Below are 19,831 nucleotides of genomic sequence, written 5' to 3' on the forward strand. Positions count from 1 at the left end.
TGTTTTTTTTAAGAAAAAAAAATATTTAAAAAACTTGAAAAAAAGAATGAAGCAGAAAAATAGAGAGTATTTGATTATATTTTTAGATCGAAAGATGTAATGTAAGTCATTTAAGATATATATTATATTTTAATGACTCACTAAACTTTATTTTAATTAATAATACTCTTATTTTGCTTTGATAGTGTATCATAATATTATCTAATAGGATATCATTAGTATAAAAATTAAACATATTTCTAGTATTTGATTTAAAGATGCTATTTTTTTTATAATTCTAATTTAATAATAGACTTAATCCTCTAAAGTCAATAAATTAGTAAATCTAAAATAAAAATTTTAAATTAAGAAACTTACTAACTAGCTTAATGTTAGCTCTTTAATATGTATATTTAAAACTTCAAATTAAATATTATTGGATCTATAAAAAATACAATTAAATTGGATTTTTGCTTATTGAAAGTCCTTTTTAGATATTAAGACTGTTTTTTGAAAGCTATGTATTTGTATGTTGAGTATATTACGTAATAATTAACCATAAACTATATTTGCTCTAATTATTGGTGAGCCAACAAGAAACTTTAATTATGTAGGTTTTTTAGGTAGAAATAAAATTGGAATATGATTTAGTAAAGATTAATCCTTGAATGGTTGGGGGAATTTAGTCTGGTACTCTATTAAAATAAAAATAGTAATTTGAGTATAATGTGATATTTGCGGCAATTATCAAAGTTTTAATAGATCCATCATCAAAACTTTAAATAAAACAAAAAAGGGAAAAAAAAAATATATCTCTGTATTTTAATTGAATAAAAGCCTAGCTAAGTCTATCAAAAGTTTATAGTAGGATAAAGACTTAACTAAATAAATAGGGTAAAAAGAAAGAATAAAAAATAAGAAAATAAAAGGAAGATGGGAATAGTTTTTTAGTTCATTTGCTCCATCTCGATACCTATTACAACAGGATCTCTATTTTTAATAGTAGTTTATAATTTCCTTTTCCAAAGAGCAATAGTTGAATGGTAAAACGCCTTTTCATACTTAATAATCTTAGAAACATTTTTATGATAAATGAAGTGGTTAATCATAAAAAATATTTTAAAATTTAGGCAGCAAATAAGTTAAAGTTAGATTTTAAATATAGAGAAGCAGAGACTTCATAACTATGCCTATCTTGACAAAGTTATAACCGAAATATAGTACTAAGGGGTAATAATTTATACTTACATTTTTCTCATTTAAGAAGTGGGGGTACCTTACTTATTTATAATTTCATAGGATTAAAAAAATTAATTAGCGTAAAGGAAACTAACTATTCTTCTTTATCAATTTTACTAATTTAGTTAAATTAATATAAATCATTAATAAGCTCATGGAAAGCAGTACCAACTATATCAATTCATTTTTATTAACTCTCTTTCTTTGATCAATATAAAAGCTATCAAGTGATGTCACAAGTCTCTATTCTATGTTTAGTAAAATAAATTAAGGAAAAGTTCGGATAAGTAAACTAGTTTTTTTAATTACATTTTAATGCAATTTTTTCTTTAGCTATTTTCTTCTTTTGTTTGATGTTTTATGTTCTATTTATAACCATTTATTATAAATAATAGATAAAAATTATAAGAAGTAAATGGAATGCCATGTCGGGTTATTTGAAAAGAATTAATGCAGCAACCCTTTAGTCTATTAAAAATTTAATCAAAATCCTAATTATTTAAATCTCTGGTACCATCGGTACATCACAAAATTTGAAGATTTAAGCTAAGAAGAATAAAAAAGATAGATTGAAGTAATTGAAAATTATATCTTTTATATTATTTCTACATATTAATTTTAAATACTTATTGAATTAAAAATATTTATTGATATTAATAGAATGACATTTTCTCATTCTACACTAAGGCTATAGTTTACTCGAGTCGAAAATAACTACTTCATGTAACTTTTGCATATAATGGCTATGACACTTCGTAAATGGTTTCTTTTCCAGCATAGTAATTTTTAAGAAATAATATTTTTATTTGAATGTTTCTAAATAAAAAGTTACTTACTTATTTATTCATTTAATTTTTATATATTAGAAAATTTAATCTTTAAAATATTCCTTAACTACCTAATTGCACAGACACTGGGTTATACACGTATGATCCTCGATGTAGATTATGGTACGAAGATTCTCTTTAAAATAATGGTAAAATATTTTACAGAATTACTTATAATGTAAAAGTAAAAAAGTGAGTAGAATTAGTAAGAAAGAATATTTCACGATAAAGAAAATTTAAAAAAAATCAAAAAATTGTTTCCTTCAAAATTCTTAATTGTTCAGAATATTTCCTTTTATACCAATTTTTGATTAAATACAAGTGATTCAATCTACTAGTAAAATAATAGTTTCTAATATATTGTTATTATTATAATAAAGTAAATTAATTAATTATCAAAGCAATACTTTCTAAAAAAATAATTAAGGATATTTACACTTATTTTAAAACCTCAAGCTAATTATTCGCTTACTAAATCTTTAATAGCATTTAAAATTATTTATTTTAATGACAAAATTTAAATTTTGTAAGTTAATCATAATTGATGTACTATTTTCATCAATGTAATAGATACTACCATACCTACAAAAATACACTTAATCATACTGTGTTCTTATTTATTCACTTATTATAATAATATCAATTTAAAACTATAAAAAGGCTAAATATTCACAATACCATATAAATTTGCATTCACAGGCGTAATTGGAATGACCATAGCTTAAAGGTTTAATAATAATGTAACTAACTAATTTCTTTCTGTTCTAGGCCTAGATTATGACTTATAAAATCTAATAGAGAACATATTTAAGCCCTAAGATTTATATACAAATAGCAGTTTATTTTAGGGCTACACAATTTTTTTCCATCCATTAAATAATACAGTAAAATTTTTACTTGACAAATATTTTATTTTCTTTCTGAATAGAATTTTAATTTATCTTAAATTTAAACTAATATTAGATATTTTTCCACAAAGATTGGAACAATCTTGACAGCATGTCAGTTACTTGGGAAGACTTAGAATATGGAATACATTTATCTACAAGTTCTTAATTGTATAGATAAAAATAGGATTTCATAAAATAATTAGAAGACTTAAAGGAATACAGTCAATAAAATATAAATAATTAATATGATAGTACTAACTCAAATTAAGATCCTTACTTCTTTTAATTTTCAAAAGCGAACTAAAATTAGTAACTAATTTTTATATTTATTTCTTTTATTATTTTTTCTTTTGGATAGATTAATAAAGTTATCTATAACAAAAGAATCTGTTTATCAATTTATAAAAAAAAAATAAATAATTTTCTAGGCTTTAAAATAATTTTGAAATGAGTTCTAATTTTTATACAAATAAATTTTGTGGCTTATCTTACTCTGAACAATTTTAATATTGTAATATATTAAATTCAAGCTTTTAGAAAAATTAATAATAAACTGATCATTTTTGATATTATTTATAAAATAAACACTCCCCCACAATAATTGTTAATTTAATAGTATATGATGTAATTATTTTGCATAATCATTATATTGTGTTCACGCACCTTAGCTTTAGCTGAGGTTAATTATTTGAAAAAAATACTAAACATGAAAAAAATGAACTTTTTTTGCTTAATTTAGCTTTCAAATCAAGCACATTTTATTGACAAATTTCGATTTGAAATACCTATTATCAAATACATATTTTTTAGGTGCGTTATTGACAAATATTAATTTAACTCGACATAATTTATTTAATTTATGAATAACTTATTTTTATTTAAAGTATTGCAATAGTTTACCCTGTAATAGTGAGATAATTAGTAAGTCCATTTAGCCTTTAAAAACAATCCTCAATAGTTATGTATGTTGGAAGAGTTTAAAATGATATAAGTGACCTTCTTTAATCGAGTTCATGGGAAAAAAGAATTACATATTTATGCAATTTTTTATAACCATTTTTAATTTTAGTTATTATATTTGGTTGCATCATGCATTATGCAGCTGTGTTAGTTTTTAGGATAGAAGTACCTATAAAGCTGCTTAAGACATTTATTAACTAGAGAGTAGATAAATATGAAAATGTTAAAAAAGTACCTAACAAATCGAATTTTGATTAATCTGAATGCTACAACTGCCCTACAAATAAACCAGCAGATCGTAAAAAAAAATAAATTGATAAAATGAATAATAACAAATATAACTATGACAAAAACAATTTAATGAACACATCTATTATACCTTTAAAAGGGAGAAAATCATCATTAGAAAGTGGAAATTAGCAATCAGAAAGATTTATTAAACAAGTAGCACTGAGAAAAAATACTAGCCTCATGATTACATGTGATAGAAATAGCGAAAGCTTAAATCAATTAGAAAAATATGAAAATGATAAAGCTTACTAAAGTCAATTAGTTACAAGTAATTAAATTCCCTAGCAAAATTAAATTTTTACCACATAAATCTAAAGTTAAAACTCCTCTCCATAACACACTTTAAATTAAAAAGTAAAGCAACAACATATCAATCGCTACTTAATTTAGTTAAATAGCAACAAACTCCTTAGGAAATCGAGTGATTCTCAAATATAAAAATACAATTAATAACACATATTTTCTCACCTTTGCCTCAAAACGAAATAATATTCTCATGGACAGTAGTGCGAGGAATAAGATGAATAATCAGAAGTAGATAGCACCATAAATTAACAGTAGTAGAATGGTAACGATTTAATTACTAACAAAGAAGAAAAATCTGAAAGAAAAGATTTACCTTCCTAGCAAAACAATCAAGCTTTTTAAAATTCTATATTCGAATCTAACCACCCTATTAATATTATTCCTTATCAGTAAACGCCTCGTCTTGAAAATGATAGAGATGAAGAATTTTTAGAGCTTAACAAATAAGCTGCTAGAACTAATAGAAGCAACTTGAAAAAGTTAAGCTTATATTATAAGGAGAGTTAATAATAAGCAGCTATTCCTTAAACTTAAGTTAATCAAATAAATGAATCTGATTAGTAGAAGAAAAATTCACCAGCTAAAAATAGCACATTCTCATTTAAGTCAAATGATTAAATCACTCTACAAACAAATTAATAACCAATTCTAATTGATGATAATAAAATTGCAAGCATAACTCCACTGACTCCAAAAGATTTTCCTGATAACTAAATATCAAAGAAATAAAGTGACTCTATTCACTTTAGTGAAAAGACTGCTTAAAAGTTTGAGGATGCAATCCTACGAACTGAAATAGAAAAACAAGTTAGTAATTATCTAATCACTGACATCGAATAGCAATGCTATAATTAGGTACCTGAAAATAATATAAATTTTCATAGTAATGGAGTAAGAAAGGAGGTAGTTGAATCTATAAAATTTGAATCAAAGCAAATAAAAGGTATTAACTTTCTCCAAAGAACATAGCAGTTTTTGAAGCAGTAGCTAGCTTAAATAAAAGAAAGTGCTAAATAATTTAAGGCATCAATTACTCCTAGACAGCAGCAGGGTAAAGACATTGAAAGTAATAATAACATAAAAATTCAGTTAAAAACCATTTAAACTCTTGATTCTTCTGCCCAAAGAAAAAAAGAAGCTGTCTTGAATGAAGACTTAACACCAATTTATAAATAAAGTTCGTAACAACAATAACAATATGAAGTTACTCTACTTTAAAATGAGTTTGATGTTGAAGAGTTTATGTAGCAATAAAACCAGGAATTTGATACTGTTGTTAATTTGGAAGATATCTAAACCTATTCACATGAAATTGAAGTCATTGTAAATACTTTTAAGCATTTATTTGGTGTGATTCACTATATGGAAGAAGGGTATGAAAGAGAAGATTTTGCTTCCTCATTGTTTAGCTTGAATTAAGCAGTTACTATTTTTAAATATATAAATAATATTTCTGCTGTAGGTATGGCCTACTTTGACATCGGTAATCTCTACTTCGGCTAAGAGAAATTCGAAGAGGCTATCGAAAGATATAGTATATCTCTTTCATGTGGATTTTAGTAATTTGAAGTGACGTCAATATCTCATTTTAATGAAGTTCTCTAATCAGGATAGCTTTGCTTCGATTATTACTCTCTTTAGTAGTTCTTTAATAGACTCTATTTTATTTCTCTTTCTTTCAAAGAGCTTGCACTTTCCTTTCATGATGATATATAATTAATTGGTAGAGATGCAAGGAGTAATTACTTGCTCAGATAAGCAGTCCTACATTTCAAAACTTGTCTCAGAGTTGGTACCTATTTAAAGAAACACTAACAAGACTCATTTAAACTACTAGAAATTATTATTTTTATTCATATTTACTTGAGTGAAATATTTGTCTATTTAAATGAAGATATCTTATCTGAGTGCACTTTAAAAGAGGCTACTAGAAATTTTGAATAACTTATACTTAAAAACAGATAAAAAAACTTATTACCAAAAGGATGTAACTCCCCTTCTTAAAAAAGAAAATTATCAATATTGAGAACCAATAATCCTAAGCAAGATTAGTAGATAATTGAAGAAACCTATATTATTCGTACAGCTTTCTATTATATTAGAGGTGTAATCTAAATTAAAAAGGGTTTAATAAAAGATGGTTGCAATTCTTTAACAAATTACCTCGAAAAATCACAAACTTAACAATACTAAAAAAAGTCTCTCTATTTTTTAAAAAGCATATTCAAAAAGGAAAATTTACCTACATATTTTATAGAGAAAAGAATTGAAAAAATTGTACCTATATCTTATGATATCTATGTCCTTATAGATATTTAAGAGCTATCCTATTCATCATCTTACCATCAAAGTCTATAGCTAAAAATACTTTAAAGATTTAAGCAAACTTTTGTTAAGACAGATGATAAAGTTTGTATAATTTTGTACAACTAAGAATTTCAAGTTCTTTAACCGCTTATGATCTTTTAAAATAACAAGCACTGGGAGATTTGCTTTGAAAACATCAAGTAAGCTCTAAAAATCTAAAGAGAAAAGTCAGTGTCCATATATTTCTAAAATAGCTTTGAAGACTAATCTCCTATTTTAATAAGAAACCATAATGTAAATGGATTAAATTCTCCACTAGGTTTGGTCTAAGAGAATTAATCTTAAAGCGATCATCAATAATCCTAATATACCGAATGGGAATCGTCAATATTCAAATCCCTTAAAGAGATGTCACTTCAAGAAATAGCAGTACCGTTCGATGTATCTTAAGTAAAAAGGAAATCTATCCTATTTTCATTTTATTTCTCTTAGCACTCTCCTATAAGCAACGAAAGCAAATTTATATAAAATTTTACAACTCTCCTTGATACATTCCACAAACAGCCAACCGTTATTAATTTCTTTAGTTCAATAAAATAAGATACACCTAGTCAAATGACAGTTTCATAAAAAATTGTAAGAAATCACTAAGAATCTTCTAATTCTATGTTGATTTAAAACTAATTTAATACTCAAGGATCTTTTTAAGATCACATGCATCTCACAAAAATAAATAGATAACCAAGAATTTCAATTAATAAAAACCATTTAATGAATAATGCTTAGTAAAAACATAGCTTTTTAAACACTCCTTCAACTTTGCAGGGCTAAAATTTTAGAAACAGAGAAACGACATATGATTTGTTTGAATAATAACAATTACAAATATCTCCTAAGCAAGATAACAAAGATATGTTTAGAAGATAGGAAACAATGCCCTTAATTAGCAATACTAAAATTATGTATGAAATACCTAAGACTAAAATAAAAAAATTTCATATATTTACCAAGGAGCAAGATTTGTTTACTTATCTTTTTTATAAAAGAACCGAAATATAAAACTTTTACATTTTACAGAGAAGATTTTTCAAATGAAAAAAAAAATTGTTTATCTCATTTCAATTAGCTAAATAAAACCAAAAAAATAATTACAGTAGCCTGCCTTATGAACTTTACATTTGTACTTTATATTTTTAAAAATTGTAATAAATAAATAATTAATTAAAATATAATTAAATTAAATTATTGTATTGAATATATAAAAAAAGATGATAATTAATTACATGTTGTAGACGAATTAACAAAAGGATATATATCTAAAGCTTATTTGAATATATTCATTTATTTTTGCGCTTTTAAATTTGAAAATTTATTCTAAAAATGTATCAAATCTTAATTTACCATTTGAGCAAATGATTGACAATTAAATAAAATAAATTATTAATTTTTGATTAAATATTTTATCTATTTAGTTTTTTTAAACGCTTTGATGCAACTATCATTACAGAATTTGAAGACTAAAATTGTATTTGATATACTTAATTAGTATAGATTAGATTTGTTAATTAACATAGTTTGAGTAACAACCTCAATTTTTTAGTGGTGATATTTAATTAAAATGGATTTATACATTTCATTTAAAAATAGACAAATGAAATTACCAATTTATTATGTTTTTTATCATTTTAGAGCAAAATCAAATAATTAATAGATTTCTCATAAAAATTTCAAAATAAGCTAATTTAAAACTCATAAAAAACAAAATGAGATGGCTAATATACAAGCTAATTATATCAGTATCCCTCCCAATCATACTTGGAGTAGGAATAGTATTAGCAATATTTTATAAAAGTCTGTTTAATGCTCTCCAGCAGTGGTAATCCATCATTTATATTTTTTTCATACGCCTATCATTTATTTAATTTATTCAATAATAGTAAGTACTGCTAATTTTAATATATTTCTAAAAATCTCCATTTTAAACTACTTTTATTGGTAAAATAACTAGGGAATAAGATAGTAATGTATGGATTCATTCAACGCAATAATAGTTATTACACAATTCAGTTTTCTCTCAACATTTAATTGAAGAATATAGCTTCAACCAAGTAATAATTACTTTCTAGAAGAATATTAACTTCTAAGGAATTAAAAAATAATTTATTTTACTAAGCTAATTAATCAAATATCTATGACAAAAGATGTAATTACATATGGTGATAATGAAGAGCCTTTATAATTAGTATTAAAACAATAAAATTACCAGTAAAAATTTAATTCTACTTTACAATTTATATCAATGAAATTTAAAATAAAATAGTTAATTAAAAAACAACTTTTACAATCTGCTCATATAGAGAACTAGCTTTTAACCAGTGTCCAGAAAATGTTTATAATCAATTGAATTAAAACTAATTTTATGCTGACTTATATTTTGTTCGATAAGTTTTTAAATTTGATCTACTTACTCCTCAGTAACAGTATTTTATCATTATGGTAAGTAAATTCTTTAAGAATCTATAATATATTAATATAACAATTAATAGAATGATTTTTTGTCATTTTATGGAAGGGCTGCTTTCTATTCATCTCAAATTAGTTAAACTCTCTTGCAAATTATATTTATATATAACGCAGATACTACTTCACTTGAGTATGGAATTCCTTCTGGGTAATCCAATTATAATAAATATATGTATTACTGATCAATGATTTATTTATTTATTTAAAAGATTCTATAATTACACACAATCAGATTTTGAAGATTGCTTTGGTAATAATTTTATTGAGCCTTTTGATCCAAGATGTAGGCCATGGTATAAATATGCATAAAACCATTAAGGTAAACCATCCTTTTAATATACATCTAATTTATCTAAATATTTTTATATTAAGGATATTTTTTTTATGAGCCATATATTGATGCTATAATGGGAAATTTACTTATGACCCTCTCAAGCTAAGTTAGAGATAGTTAATAAAATTTTTATTCTGTAGATAGTATAGATTTTAGTATGTAAAGCATAGTATAGTAATTTAACTCAACTTTAAATGACAATGCATATTCGGTATTGCTACATGAATTTAACAGTACAGTAAATTTTTAGTATTTTTATAACAAATTCGTTTTTTAATTTATAGAGTAGGGTGGGTGAAAATATTAATCTTTATTTTAAAACGTTATATTTTTAGAATTTTTTTTATTTTTTTAAAAAAAACTTACTAAAAATAAAAATTTAAAAATACCTCTAAATAAATAAATATTTTTATTTTCAATTAATTTAAAATAAAAAAATATTAAATTATAAAATAGATTTTTTATCATCCTTTATTACAAAACTCAAGTCTAGAATCTTGGGGAGATTTAGAATTTTAAAATATAACAACAAATTGCTAAAGCTTAAGTGAACTTTAAGATTGCTTAACTGAAAAATAATAATTTGAGTAATAAGTAAATTAAAGCATATTATTTATATAAAATGGGGAATATGATATTGATAATCAGATCAATACAACATAAATGTATCAGTATTGGTCTCGATATGGTGTAAAATTGTAATTAACAATATATTTTTTAATCATAATTAATATCCTTTTCGTTTAGAATAAGTTTAGTTTACCCAGTTAAAAGTACTATTAATGGCATAAATACTTAACTCCCTTATTCATTTGCTACTATACTTACTGCTAGAGTTATTAAAGATAATAGTGATAAACTGAAACTGTTCAATCTTTTTAATGAAAACATAATTGAAATACCTTTAATTATAGAATTTATTATAATTAGTATTTCAGTCTTCTTATTTATTTTTCATTATGGATATTTTTTAAAGCATCAGATATAACATCCTATAGAGTTACTTATAATTTTTTTAGAAAGAAGTCTGATGCAGTAACAATCTTGTAACTAATTTCTTTTAAAAAAAGAAAAGTGCAATATAATTCGTAAAAGTTAGCTGTATTCAAATAAAAATGCAAATTAGAAAGTAAATAATAGAAAAAAAGGCAATACAGATTAGGATTTTTAAAATTAAAACTAAATTATTGATACTCCTTTACTAACATCTGGGAATAATGGATAAATATTTAATTTTCTAAGTCTAGAAGAGAAAAAAAATGATGAATAAAGAATGTTTACACTATTATCAAAAAATAACTTATTGTACCCTTAAAACCCTGAAGAAGAGGTATTAATAGAAGAAGGTGAAAGAATAGCTTAAAAAAATAATAAACCTTCAAATCTAATTAATAATTCGAAAACATTAATGAACACATCTCATAGGAAGTTAAATTAATAAGAATAAAATATTCAGAATAGCCCAGGATAGCATTTATTTTCCAATTAATATGAATCTCCTTATTAAATAACTCAATCTTAAAGAGGAAATTCCCCTCATTAAATAAAAACTTTAGATGAATCTGTATATAGTTTAGGATAAAATTCGAAAAGTAGTGGCGGTTATGATTACATCAACAAGCTAGAACGAGAATAAATTAATGACAAAGAAAATAAAAACAAAATCTTAAATGGCTTGTAACCCATGTTTAAGGAAATGGAAATTATCAAAGAAACATTTTAAAATCTTGAAAATTTAATTAATTATCAAATTGATGCCTATACTCAAAACTCTTAAGATACTATGAATACTTTATTTCACTTTAGCAAAGCCAAATCAACATTTTAAAAGTTGTAAAATGAATTAGGTTTAGGTCGTTGTTACTTTAATTTAGGAGTAATATACTTGTTAAAATCGGAATATGATTTAGCTTCTGAATAATTTGAATCAGCCTTAATGATAAATTTACGATAAATCGGAGTAGACACAGTGGAAGAGATTAATGACAAAATATTCTTAACCTTTGATAGCTAAGAGGACGAATTAACTCTTTTTTGCAAGAGAATATTTTCGCTGGCTTATTGCTTAAAATCTTAAGCCTTTTAGTCAATTTATAAATAAAAAGAAGATATTAACTCAAATTACGCTTATGACTTTTCTCAATACTAGGAAGTATTTTAGGTATATAATCAATAGAATAAATCTTTGCTTAAAAAATCTTTTGATCTTTATGAAATCATTTAATAGATCATTTTTAACTAAGGTGAACAATTTTCAGATTTATTTAAGCTTTATTTGTATTAAGAATAAATAGAAATTGTTGAATACTTAAACATTTTTGTTAAACTGCCTTAATATTTGGAAAAGTCTAACTTTTTGCTAAAAAAAATAAGTAAACATAATTTAAGTACACCTATGCTTTAATCTCAAAATAGATAGCACAACTAGACAACCAACAGAACTAGATTTTCTATTGATGAAAGTCAACATAATAAGTTGAATAGTTTTAATAAGCTAAATAATAACCTAATAAATATAATTATTGAAATTCTTAAAAGTAGGTAGAAATTCTTGCTTGGAAAAATTGAAAGAAAGAAAAAAAACTATGTCAAAGCAATAGAGTATTTAACTTAAAGCCTAGAAGAAGGGACACACTACAATCCTTTCTAAAGAAAAATAACTCTCTAAAATCTTAATGAATTGTTTAAGTTAACTTCCCTAAAATAATAAAATATAACTATTGAAATAGAAAGCGAAGAATAAAGTAATCCAATCGATATATTAATATTGCTTTAATTAGATTCAATTTTACAGTTGTACACATTTGAAACTTGTATTGAATATATTAAATAATCAGATTTCTTTAAATAAGGCGATAGGGTAATGATTATAGTCTTTAATACTGATTTAGAAATATTTATGCCATTTACTGAAATAAAAAACGAAAATCATTGGAAATTGGTTATAAAGTCTCTATAAAATTTATTCATATAATTAATCTAAAATCCTAATCAAGATCAAATTTAGTTGAGCTGGTAAGATGCTCTATACTAGTCTTTAAATTACATATATGATTTTAAAATATGGGATTAATACCTAGCAAATGAGTTTTAAAAATATATTAACAATTAAAGCATTTTTAATTATACTTAAAAAGATATAATAGATCTCATTAAAAAACAAAAAGGCTAATTGCAAAGAAAAAAAATTGTCCTTCTTTTTTCAAGAGAATAAGATAATTGGTAATAAAATAGAGATTAAGAAATTTTAATTAAATAAAAAATACTCAACTTACCAAAGCCAATTGTCTATCACATGAAAGATTATTAACTTATTGATAATGATTAAAATCAATTCAAATCTGAGTGCTATGTTTATGAATCATTTTAAGAAGAAATTTAATTCGTTAAAAAAGTAAGTCGATTAAGAAATATTGAAAAATTTAATCAATAATATGAATTTTTGTCGATTCTTAATCACTCTTGACATACAAATTTATATTAAAAATAATATTTATTTGATTATATTAATTACTGATTCAATCAACAATCAAATTGGTTCATTTAATAAAAATTATTTATCTTTTTTTATATTATTTAATAATAATTTCCCTAAATAATTAACATTGATAAAAGTAATTTACTGAAATTAAATTCTACAATAAATTATTTACTGTAAATGCTCATTAATTAAGGCGTATTTTAATTAAGGCATTTTTTTCTTAAATTTTTTATAACACATATTTTTGAAATAATATACTATTTGAAAAGTAGGAGTTTATGAAGAATTGCATTTAGTAACGTATATTTAATGCTCAAAGTAATTAATTGTGCTTAAGTTAATATTTTAGATAAAACTGAATTTTAAATGCTAAAATTTTAATTTTCGAAATGTTCATTTTAATGAAAGAATTAGTTAAAGAATTAACTATTGAATTGAGTGAGTAGATCTCTGTTAAAATTTCAAATTATTTTAATAAGCAATTATAAATAAATATTATGGAGTGGAGTTTGTTTAAAAAATTAAATTTTACACTAAATGTTTATTAAATTTTAGCTATTTAATAATTTAATGGAATGACTTAGAAAAATGTTTGCATTCTTTTAAATGCAAATTATTTATTTTGCATTATTATAAAAATAAATTTTATATTTCAGGGTTTTTAGAAGTCCTAAAAAAGTCATCATAGTAGATATTAACCTTTCTTTTTTCAGCATAAAATACCATAAATTAGATTATATTTAAAGTATATCAAAAAAATTTAAGTAAAAGAAAGAAGAAAAGACTTATATTAGGACTAATAATTTGTAAAAGCTTAACTTAATACTAGTTAAGATAAATATTTAGAGGGGTGAAGAGGATTTTACTTATAGCTAAAAGATGAAAATAAATTTTATATGCCAATTAATACTATTAACTTCATCCTCAATAATATTTGGAGTTGTTCTCATTTTATATTTGTTTTATGACAATTTGTTTAACTCTCTTTTATAATGGTAAGCATTAAAATAAATTGTTTTCCATATTTATTAAATACCTAATTTTTAGCATTAAACTATCTAAAAATTTAGGGAAACAGAGAGCAGAGCTTGGATAACAGCCACAGAGTAGCAGCGCTTGCATAATTCAGTTTACTCAAATAAAATCATTTCTGAATAAAATACAAATAAAGTAATTTTATATCATAATTGATAATTAAATAAAGTAGTTCTCTAACAATTAAAACCTAAAAAAATCAAGCTTTATAGTCAAATGTATTACATGAAGCAGCTTATAAAGAAGTTCAAAGCCAAGAAATATTAAAGTATTTATTTTTTTTTATTCATTTTGATCTTAAAAGCATAAATGAATGAAATTATATAAAAGAATTTTAATATTTAAGCAAACTAGAAAGCAAGCAAGCAAGAAAGGATTAATTAATAACTTTTGTTTTTATAAATAGTTATTAATCCTTGTCAAAAATTTAATAAGCTTAAAATCAAAATACTTGCAATATTTATTTTTTATAGAAAATTAGAAATCCAATTTTTTAATTTGCTCTTATTATGAATACAATCACAACTTGTGTGGAGAATAAGTTTATAAATAATAAAAAACCAATGAATTGTACGTTGATTTATATTTTGAAAGAAATAGAAAATAATACAAATAGCTTGATACCTAGCAAAAAGAATTCTATGACATGGTATTGTTTATTATTAATATTCTTTTTTATGAATTTACTTATTTATTTATTAAATTCTATATTCATTCTCATTTACTTATATACTTATTAAACTTTAATTAATTCTTTTATTTAATTACTTATTAACTTTTTTATTCATTCTTCATTCATTTCTTCAGCCATCCATCCATCCATCCATTTATTTATTTAATTTATAATTATTTTTGGTATTTATTTTTTAACTTAATTTAAAAAATAAATAAAAGAACCTTGATTTCTCATTTTTACCAAATGCAATATATAATGATGCTAAAAGAAATTCTCTTTTTAGTGTTAGTTTTATTTATAATGCTGATGATACTTCTTTGATGGCTGGTAGTCCTTCTTTGTAATTAATTGATTTCATTTATAAAATTAGAAAACAATTTAATAATTTACTAAAAGGATAGATAATTTCTCTGATGCTGAATATTAAACTTGCAAAGGAAATAACTACCCAGAACCATACGATCCACGGTGTAGACCTTGGTATATATACTCTCTTTAGCATTTAGGTATTATATTATAGGAAAGATTAATTTTTAAATTATTAAACAAAAATAAGTTTGATTTTTTTCCAAATTTACAAATAAAACATCATTAGAAACTTTTAATTATTTTTAATTGGTTTATGATAGCAATTAATTATATAGAGAAATGAATTATTAATAGTTTTGATTATAAAAAACAAATAATTTAAAAATTATAGGTTATAATTTTTATAAGCCCTATGTTGATGCAACGAATTTTAAAGTTATAATGACAGTTTCTTCTTAAGTTTAAGATTAGTAAGGAAAATTTATATCTATTTTAAGTATTGATTTTGGTATAGATAATCTGATTAATAGTGTGTTCGCACAGTAAGATTAAACAAACTAATAGGCTTTTGATTAATATAATGTTCTTCTCCATGAAGATTAAACTACAGTATTTATTTATTTACTTACTTTTGTTTTAGATAGTAATTGGCATATATTTTAATAGGTTTTTTATCATAAATTTTATGATAATAATTCTGGAGTTTTAAAATCATGGGGAGATATTGAATTCAGTGGGTTATTTAACTATACCAATGATGAAAAAATAAGCTTTTAAAAATAAGTAAATGATTCTATCTAATTTATGAAATCAGGTAACTATTCAATTTAGGAATACTAAAATGTTCTACCTCTATTTTAATATTGGACCAGAAACGGACAAAAATAGTAATTAATTAATTTTTACTTGTTAATTCATATTATGATTTAAAAATTATCAAGTGAATTCTTCATTAAAAAAATTAATTTCTTAAATAATTAGTGTGAGCTTAATATATCCAATAATAATGAACAATAACCTCTCTTTAGTGCCAAAATAAGAAAGAGGGACTTTTGCCTTTTCCATTCTCATTGTAGCCAAAGTTTCTAAAGACTATAGAGATTAACTTTAACTTTTTAAAGTGTTTGACAATAATTAATTGATTATCCCTTTCATAACAGAAGCTGTGCTCTTAGCCTTGTTTATTATAATTTTCTTGTCGCATTACGGAGTTATTTAGATTAGGCAAGTATATATTCCTCTGAAACTTTTAATTTAATTTTTAAAAAAGACATTAAATTAGCAGTTACTATCTGCATGCTATCAAAGAAACAACAAATAAGATTCAAACTATCAACAAGAGTAACATACAACTCCTAAAGATAAAAATAATCTAAATATTGCTTATAAATAATCAATTTTATAAACAAAAAATATGGCAAGAAGTGTTTTATAGTATATTGATAGCCCTTAAAAGATGAGAAAGCAAAATAATTTTTAGATGGATTAGCCTCATAAAAAAGTTAAATTAAAATAGGCATATCCTTTAAAAAATAATTCAATCAACTAATAAGCTAAAGAAATAATGAGCATTACAGAAAGAGCTGAGAGTAACTTTAATATTAATAACAATATCTTTGATGCTTTAAAATTTAATTAAACTTAAATTTTAACTACAAACCATGACGAGGAAACATTTAAATCAAACAAATAACAATTTAATTAAATTAGAAGGAATTTAATCCAACAAGTTTACGAAATTCCTTGTACCGAAGAATAAAAAAGAATAGAGACAAGTGCTTTACCTTCTCCAACCAATAACAACTGTATGTCTAATCGAATAGTCTAAGAAATTCAAGATAGTAATACCTATTAAGGTTTCTAAAATCTGATATAGCAGTAGGAAATACATTTAAGATCAGAGAAAAAAAAATTGACAGGTGTTATCTTATCAAATCAAAGCGAATTTAGAATTAACTCATAAAGAGAACTAACTTATTTAAATTAATTAAGAAGCTCTTATAATGATAAAAAACAGTCTTAATATAAAATTTATGAATCGAAAGAAAGTCCAAATATCAAAAATAGCCCCTTCAGAGATACAAAATCTGAAACATACTCGTTATATAGAAAAAAAGAGTAAAGTATTCAGTACACATAAGGCTCAGCTGAAAAGTAAGAAGACATGGAGTAAAATATTGGTTAAATTGATCCAATGTTTAAAGAAATGGATATTATTAAGGAAACATTTGAGCAATTAGAGCAAGTTATTAATTATGCAATCAGTAGCTCTCACAGCCACTCAAGCTTTATTTAAAATCTCCTTCATTTTGCAAATGCCAAATCAACTTTTCAGAAAATTTCAAACATAAGTGGGCTCAACAGATGCTATTTTAACTTAGGTATACTGAATATTTTAAATGGAAATTATGAATAATCTATAGAATAATTAAATGCTTCTATAATTACATCATTGTAAGGAAATTGTATTTACAGCTTAGAAGATTTTGCTCTTTGTTTAGAAAAAGGGTTGATAAATTACACTGACGATTAGCTGTTTATTTTTTCAAAAAAGCTTTTTGCTCTTTCTTATGCTCATAAGCAGATTTTACTAACAACACTTATAGACTAGAATCTGTTTAAATAAACGAAGACAAACGATGAGAAAGCTTTAGCTAATAAGAGCTTAAAATATTTAGAGTTGATAGCAAAGATAATATGGCTGAGACCTAACATTTTTTAAATTTTATTTAGACTAGTTATTATAGTTGAGTTTGTTGAGTTCAATCTCTTATTGGATCATGTTTAAATAGCTGAGAGTTACTTAGACGAGTTTGATTATATTATTCACAATTAAAGTTAATCTTAATAATTGTTCACAATTATCAAGCAAGCTTAAAGAAAGTCTTTATCTCAAAAAAGCTTATAAAGCTTTACAAGAGAAAAAAGAGCTACTCTTGAGTAAATTTACTTGAATCTGTAATTGTAAAACGAAGACTCTGAAACTCTCATTACCTAAATCACAATAAAATCGCTCTTTCTACGAGGTTAAATTTCTTTTTATTAAAAGAAATTCAAAGATGCTGGAGAATATTTCACATTATGCATAGAAGAAGGAAAAACATATGAAAGCGAAATAAGGCACTCTTCACTACTCTTTCTGAAATAAATCTTAGAAGCCCAGAGTTTATATTCACTTGAATTAGATTACATGTTATCTTAAATCAATTAAATGAAACTTTCATATGATATTATTATCATTTTCGATAACTCTTACACTAACAGCTTTTATATTAAAAACCAAATTACATAAATAAAAAATCTAATAGAAATGGGATATTTTAAATAAGAAGACAAAATTATGATATTAAGTTATGGAGAATAACTAAATAACATTTAACACTTTGAATAAATCCGAAGTGCTAGATAGTGGGACATTATTTTCCACTAAATCCTTTAAAAAAACGCTAGTTGCTTAGAGTATAAACTGGATGATTTAAGGCCATACTAAGGTTTCAAATTTAATGAAGATAATTCCAAAATTTTATTATCAGAAGCACTTATATTAGGTTTTGTGCATTCTCAAGAAATTAATTAAATAACAGCAAATTAATATTAAAGTAATATTTTATAAAAGAATAGAAGAAAGCAAATAATTTCTTTTTCAATATAGGCTTATGATTAATCAATGTCTTTTTATGATCAGATATTTTCTTAGTAATAAAAGGATTTTATTGAAAGTAATATTAAAATTAAACCTGATGTGTATCATCTGAATTTGTAAATAGATGGATCATTTGAAGATTATTTTGAACAACCTACTCCAACTACAGTTTCTTAAAGCTACTAAAACTTTTATTTATATTAAACAGAAAATTAATTTGTACAGTCTCTTTTTAAGTGCAGAGATTAACAAAAAAGTTCATTTCACAGCCTATTCCTCTCTTTTATTAGCAACTAAGAATGAATCAAATTATTAATCTGAAATTTCAATATTCTACTAAATCATGCTTCTCAAAACTACTAAATAAATTATATATAGAATATATGTTTATGCTCAAATACGAACATTTATTATTTATAATAATATTTATAGTTCGCTGTTTTTACTTTAAAACACAAAGCTTACACAAAAATTTTAATATTTTATTATTATTTTTATAATTTATTAATTTTATTTCTTTTAATTCACATAAAATTTAAATATATATTATCAAGTAATCTTAAATTTTGCAAAACTCATATTTTTGGATACAAAGAAAAAATGTTGATATTTAAATAAAAAAATAAAAACTTAGTCAAAATCTTTTATTTTTTTATGAAGGTTTTAAAAATATGGTGTCTGATTATCTGATATATATTATTGTTGTCGATTAATTATCTTAAAATAATTATACAACTTAAATAAATGGTGCCAAAATGACCAACATCAATTTTTTCCAACCTATTTTTATCCAAAAATTTGAGAAACAGCATCTTTTCTAATTTACAAAGTTTTAAATATCCTAATATTTTTCAATATTCAAAATTTTGAAAAATCAATGATAATTTACCACATTTACTGAAAAATACTGACTTAATAAAATTCTAATTCAAAATTAAAAACATCGCAGAATTCTTAAAAATTGATAATGGTAACTATTAAAAATGTCCTTTTAAATAGGAAAACTTGATGTTTTTGTTTATTTTAATCAA

At 23.3% G+C, this 19,831-nt stretch overlaps 3 protein-coding genes across 3 annotated transcripts; all 3 read left to right on the plus strand. All coding sequences in view use genetic code 6, as the record gives it.

Annotated features, from left to right (window-relative positions):
• Positions 1 to 768: 768 nt before the first annotated feature.
• TTHERM_00275790 (transmembrane protein, putative) lies at positions 769 to 7,894 on the plus strand (the record flags this gene model as incomplete). Its single annotated transcript, XM_001016020.3, has 9 exons — positions 769 to 1,022; positions 1,110 to 1,209; positions 1,439 to 1,505; positions 1,614 to 1,792; positions 1,879 to 1,997; positions 2,085 to 2,194; positions 2,706 to 2,929; positions 3,009 to 3,244; positions 3,820 to 7,894. Exons 1-9 carry the CDS (start codon positions 913 to 915, stop codon positions 7,892 to 7,894), a joined length of 5,220 nt encoding a protein of 1,739 aa, XP_001016020.2. The 5' UTR covers positions 769 to 912.
• Positions 7,895 to 8,487: 593 nt separating this feature from the next.
• Positions 8,488 to 13,122, plus strand: TTHERM_000275799 (tetratricopeptide repeat protein; the record flags this gene model as incomplete). Its single annotated transcript, XM_012797637.1, has 9 exons — positions 8,488 to 8,675; positions 8,808 to 8,907; positions 9,001 to 9,064; positions 9,120 to 9,295; positions 9,346 to 9,470; positions 9,532 to 9,641; positions 9,695 to 9,894; positions 10,113 to 10,354; positions 10,404 to 13,122. The coding sequence occupies exons 1-9, from the start codon at positions 8,563 to 8,565 to the stop codon at positions 13,120 to 13,122; spliced, it is 3,849 nt and encodes a 1,282-aa protein (XP_012653091.1). The 5' UTR covers positions 8,488 to 8,562.
• A 738-nt stretch (positions 13,123 to 13,860) lies between these two features.
• On the plus strand, positions 13,861 to 19,103 carry TTHERM_00275800 (tetratricopeptide repeat protein; the record flags this gene model as incomplete). Its single annotated transcript, XM_001016021.3, has 9 exons — positions 13,861 to 14,132; positions 14,208 to 14,307; positions 14,377 to 14,440; positions 14,646 to 14,821; positions 15,067 to 15,188; positions 15,245 to 15,354; positions 15,549 to 15,766; positions 15,824 to 16,044; positions 16,139 to 19,103. The coding sequence occupies exons 1-9, from the start codon at positions 14,017 to 14,019 to the stop codon at positions 19,101 to 19,103; spliced, it is 4,092 nt and encodes a 1,363-aa protein (XP_001016021.3). The 5' UTR covers positions 13,861 to 14,016.
• Between the last annotated feature and the right edge of the window lie 728 nt (positions 19,104 to 19,831).

The sequence above is a fragment of the Tetrahymena thermophila genome, assembly GCF_000189635.1.
Source record: "Tetrahymena thermophila SB210 genomic scaffold scf_8254649, whole genome shotgun sequence".
NCBI lineage: Eukaryota > Ciliophora > Oligohymenophorea > Hymenostomatida > Tetrahymenidae > Tetrahymena > Tetrahymena thermophila.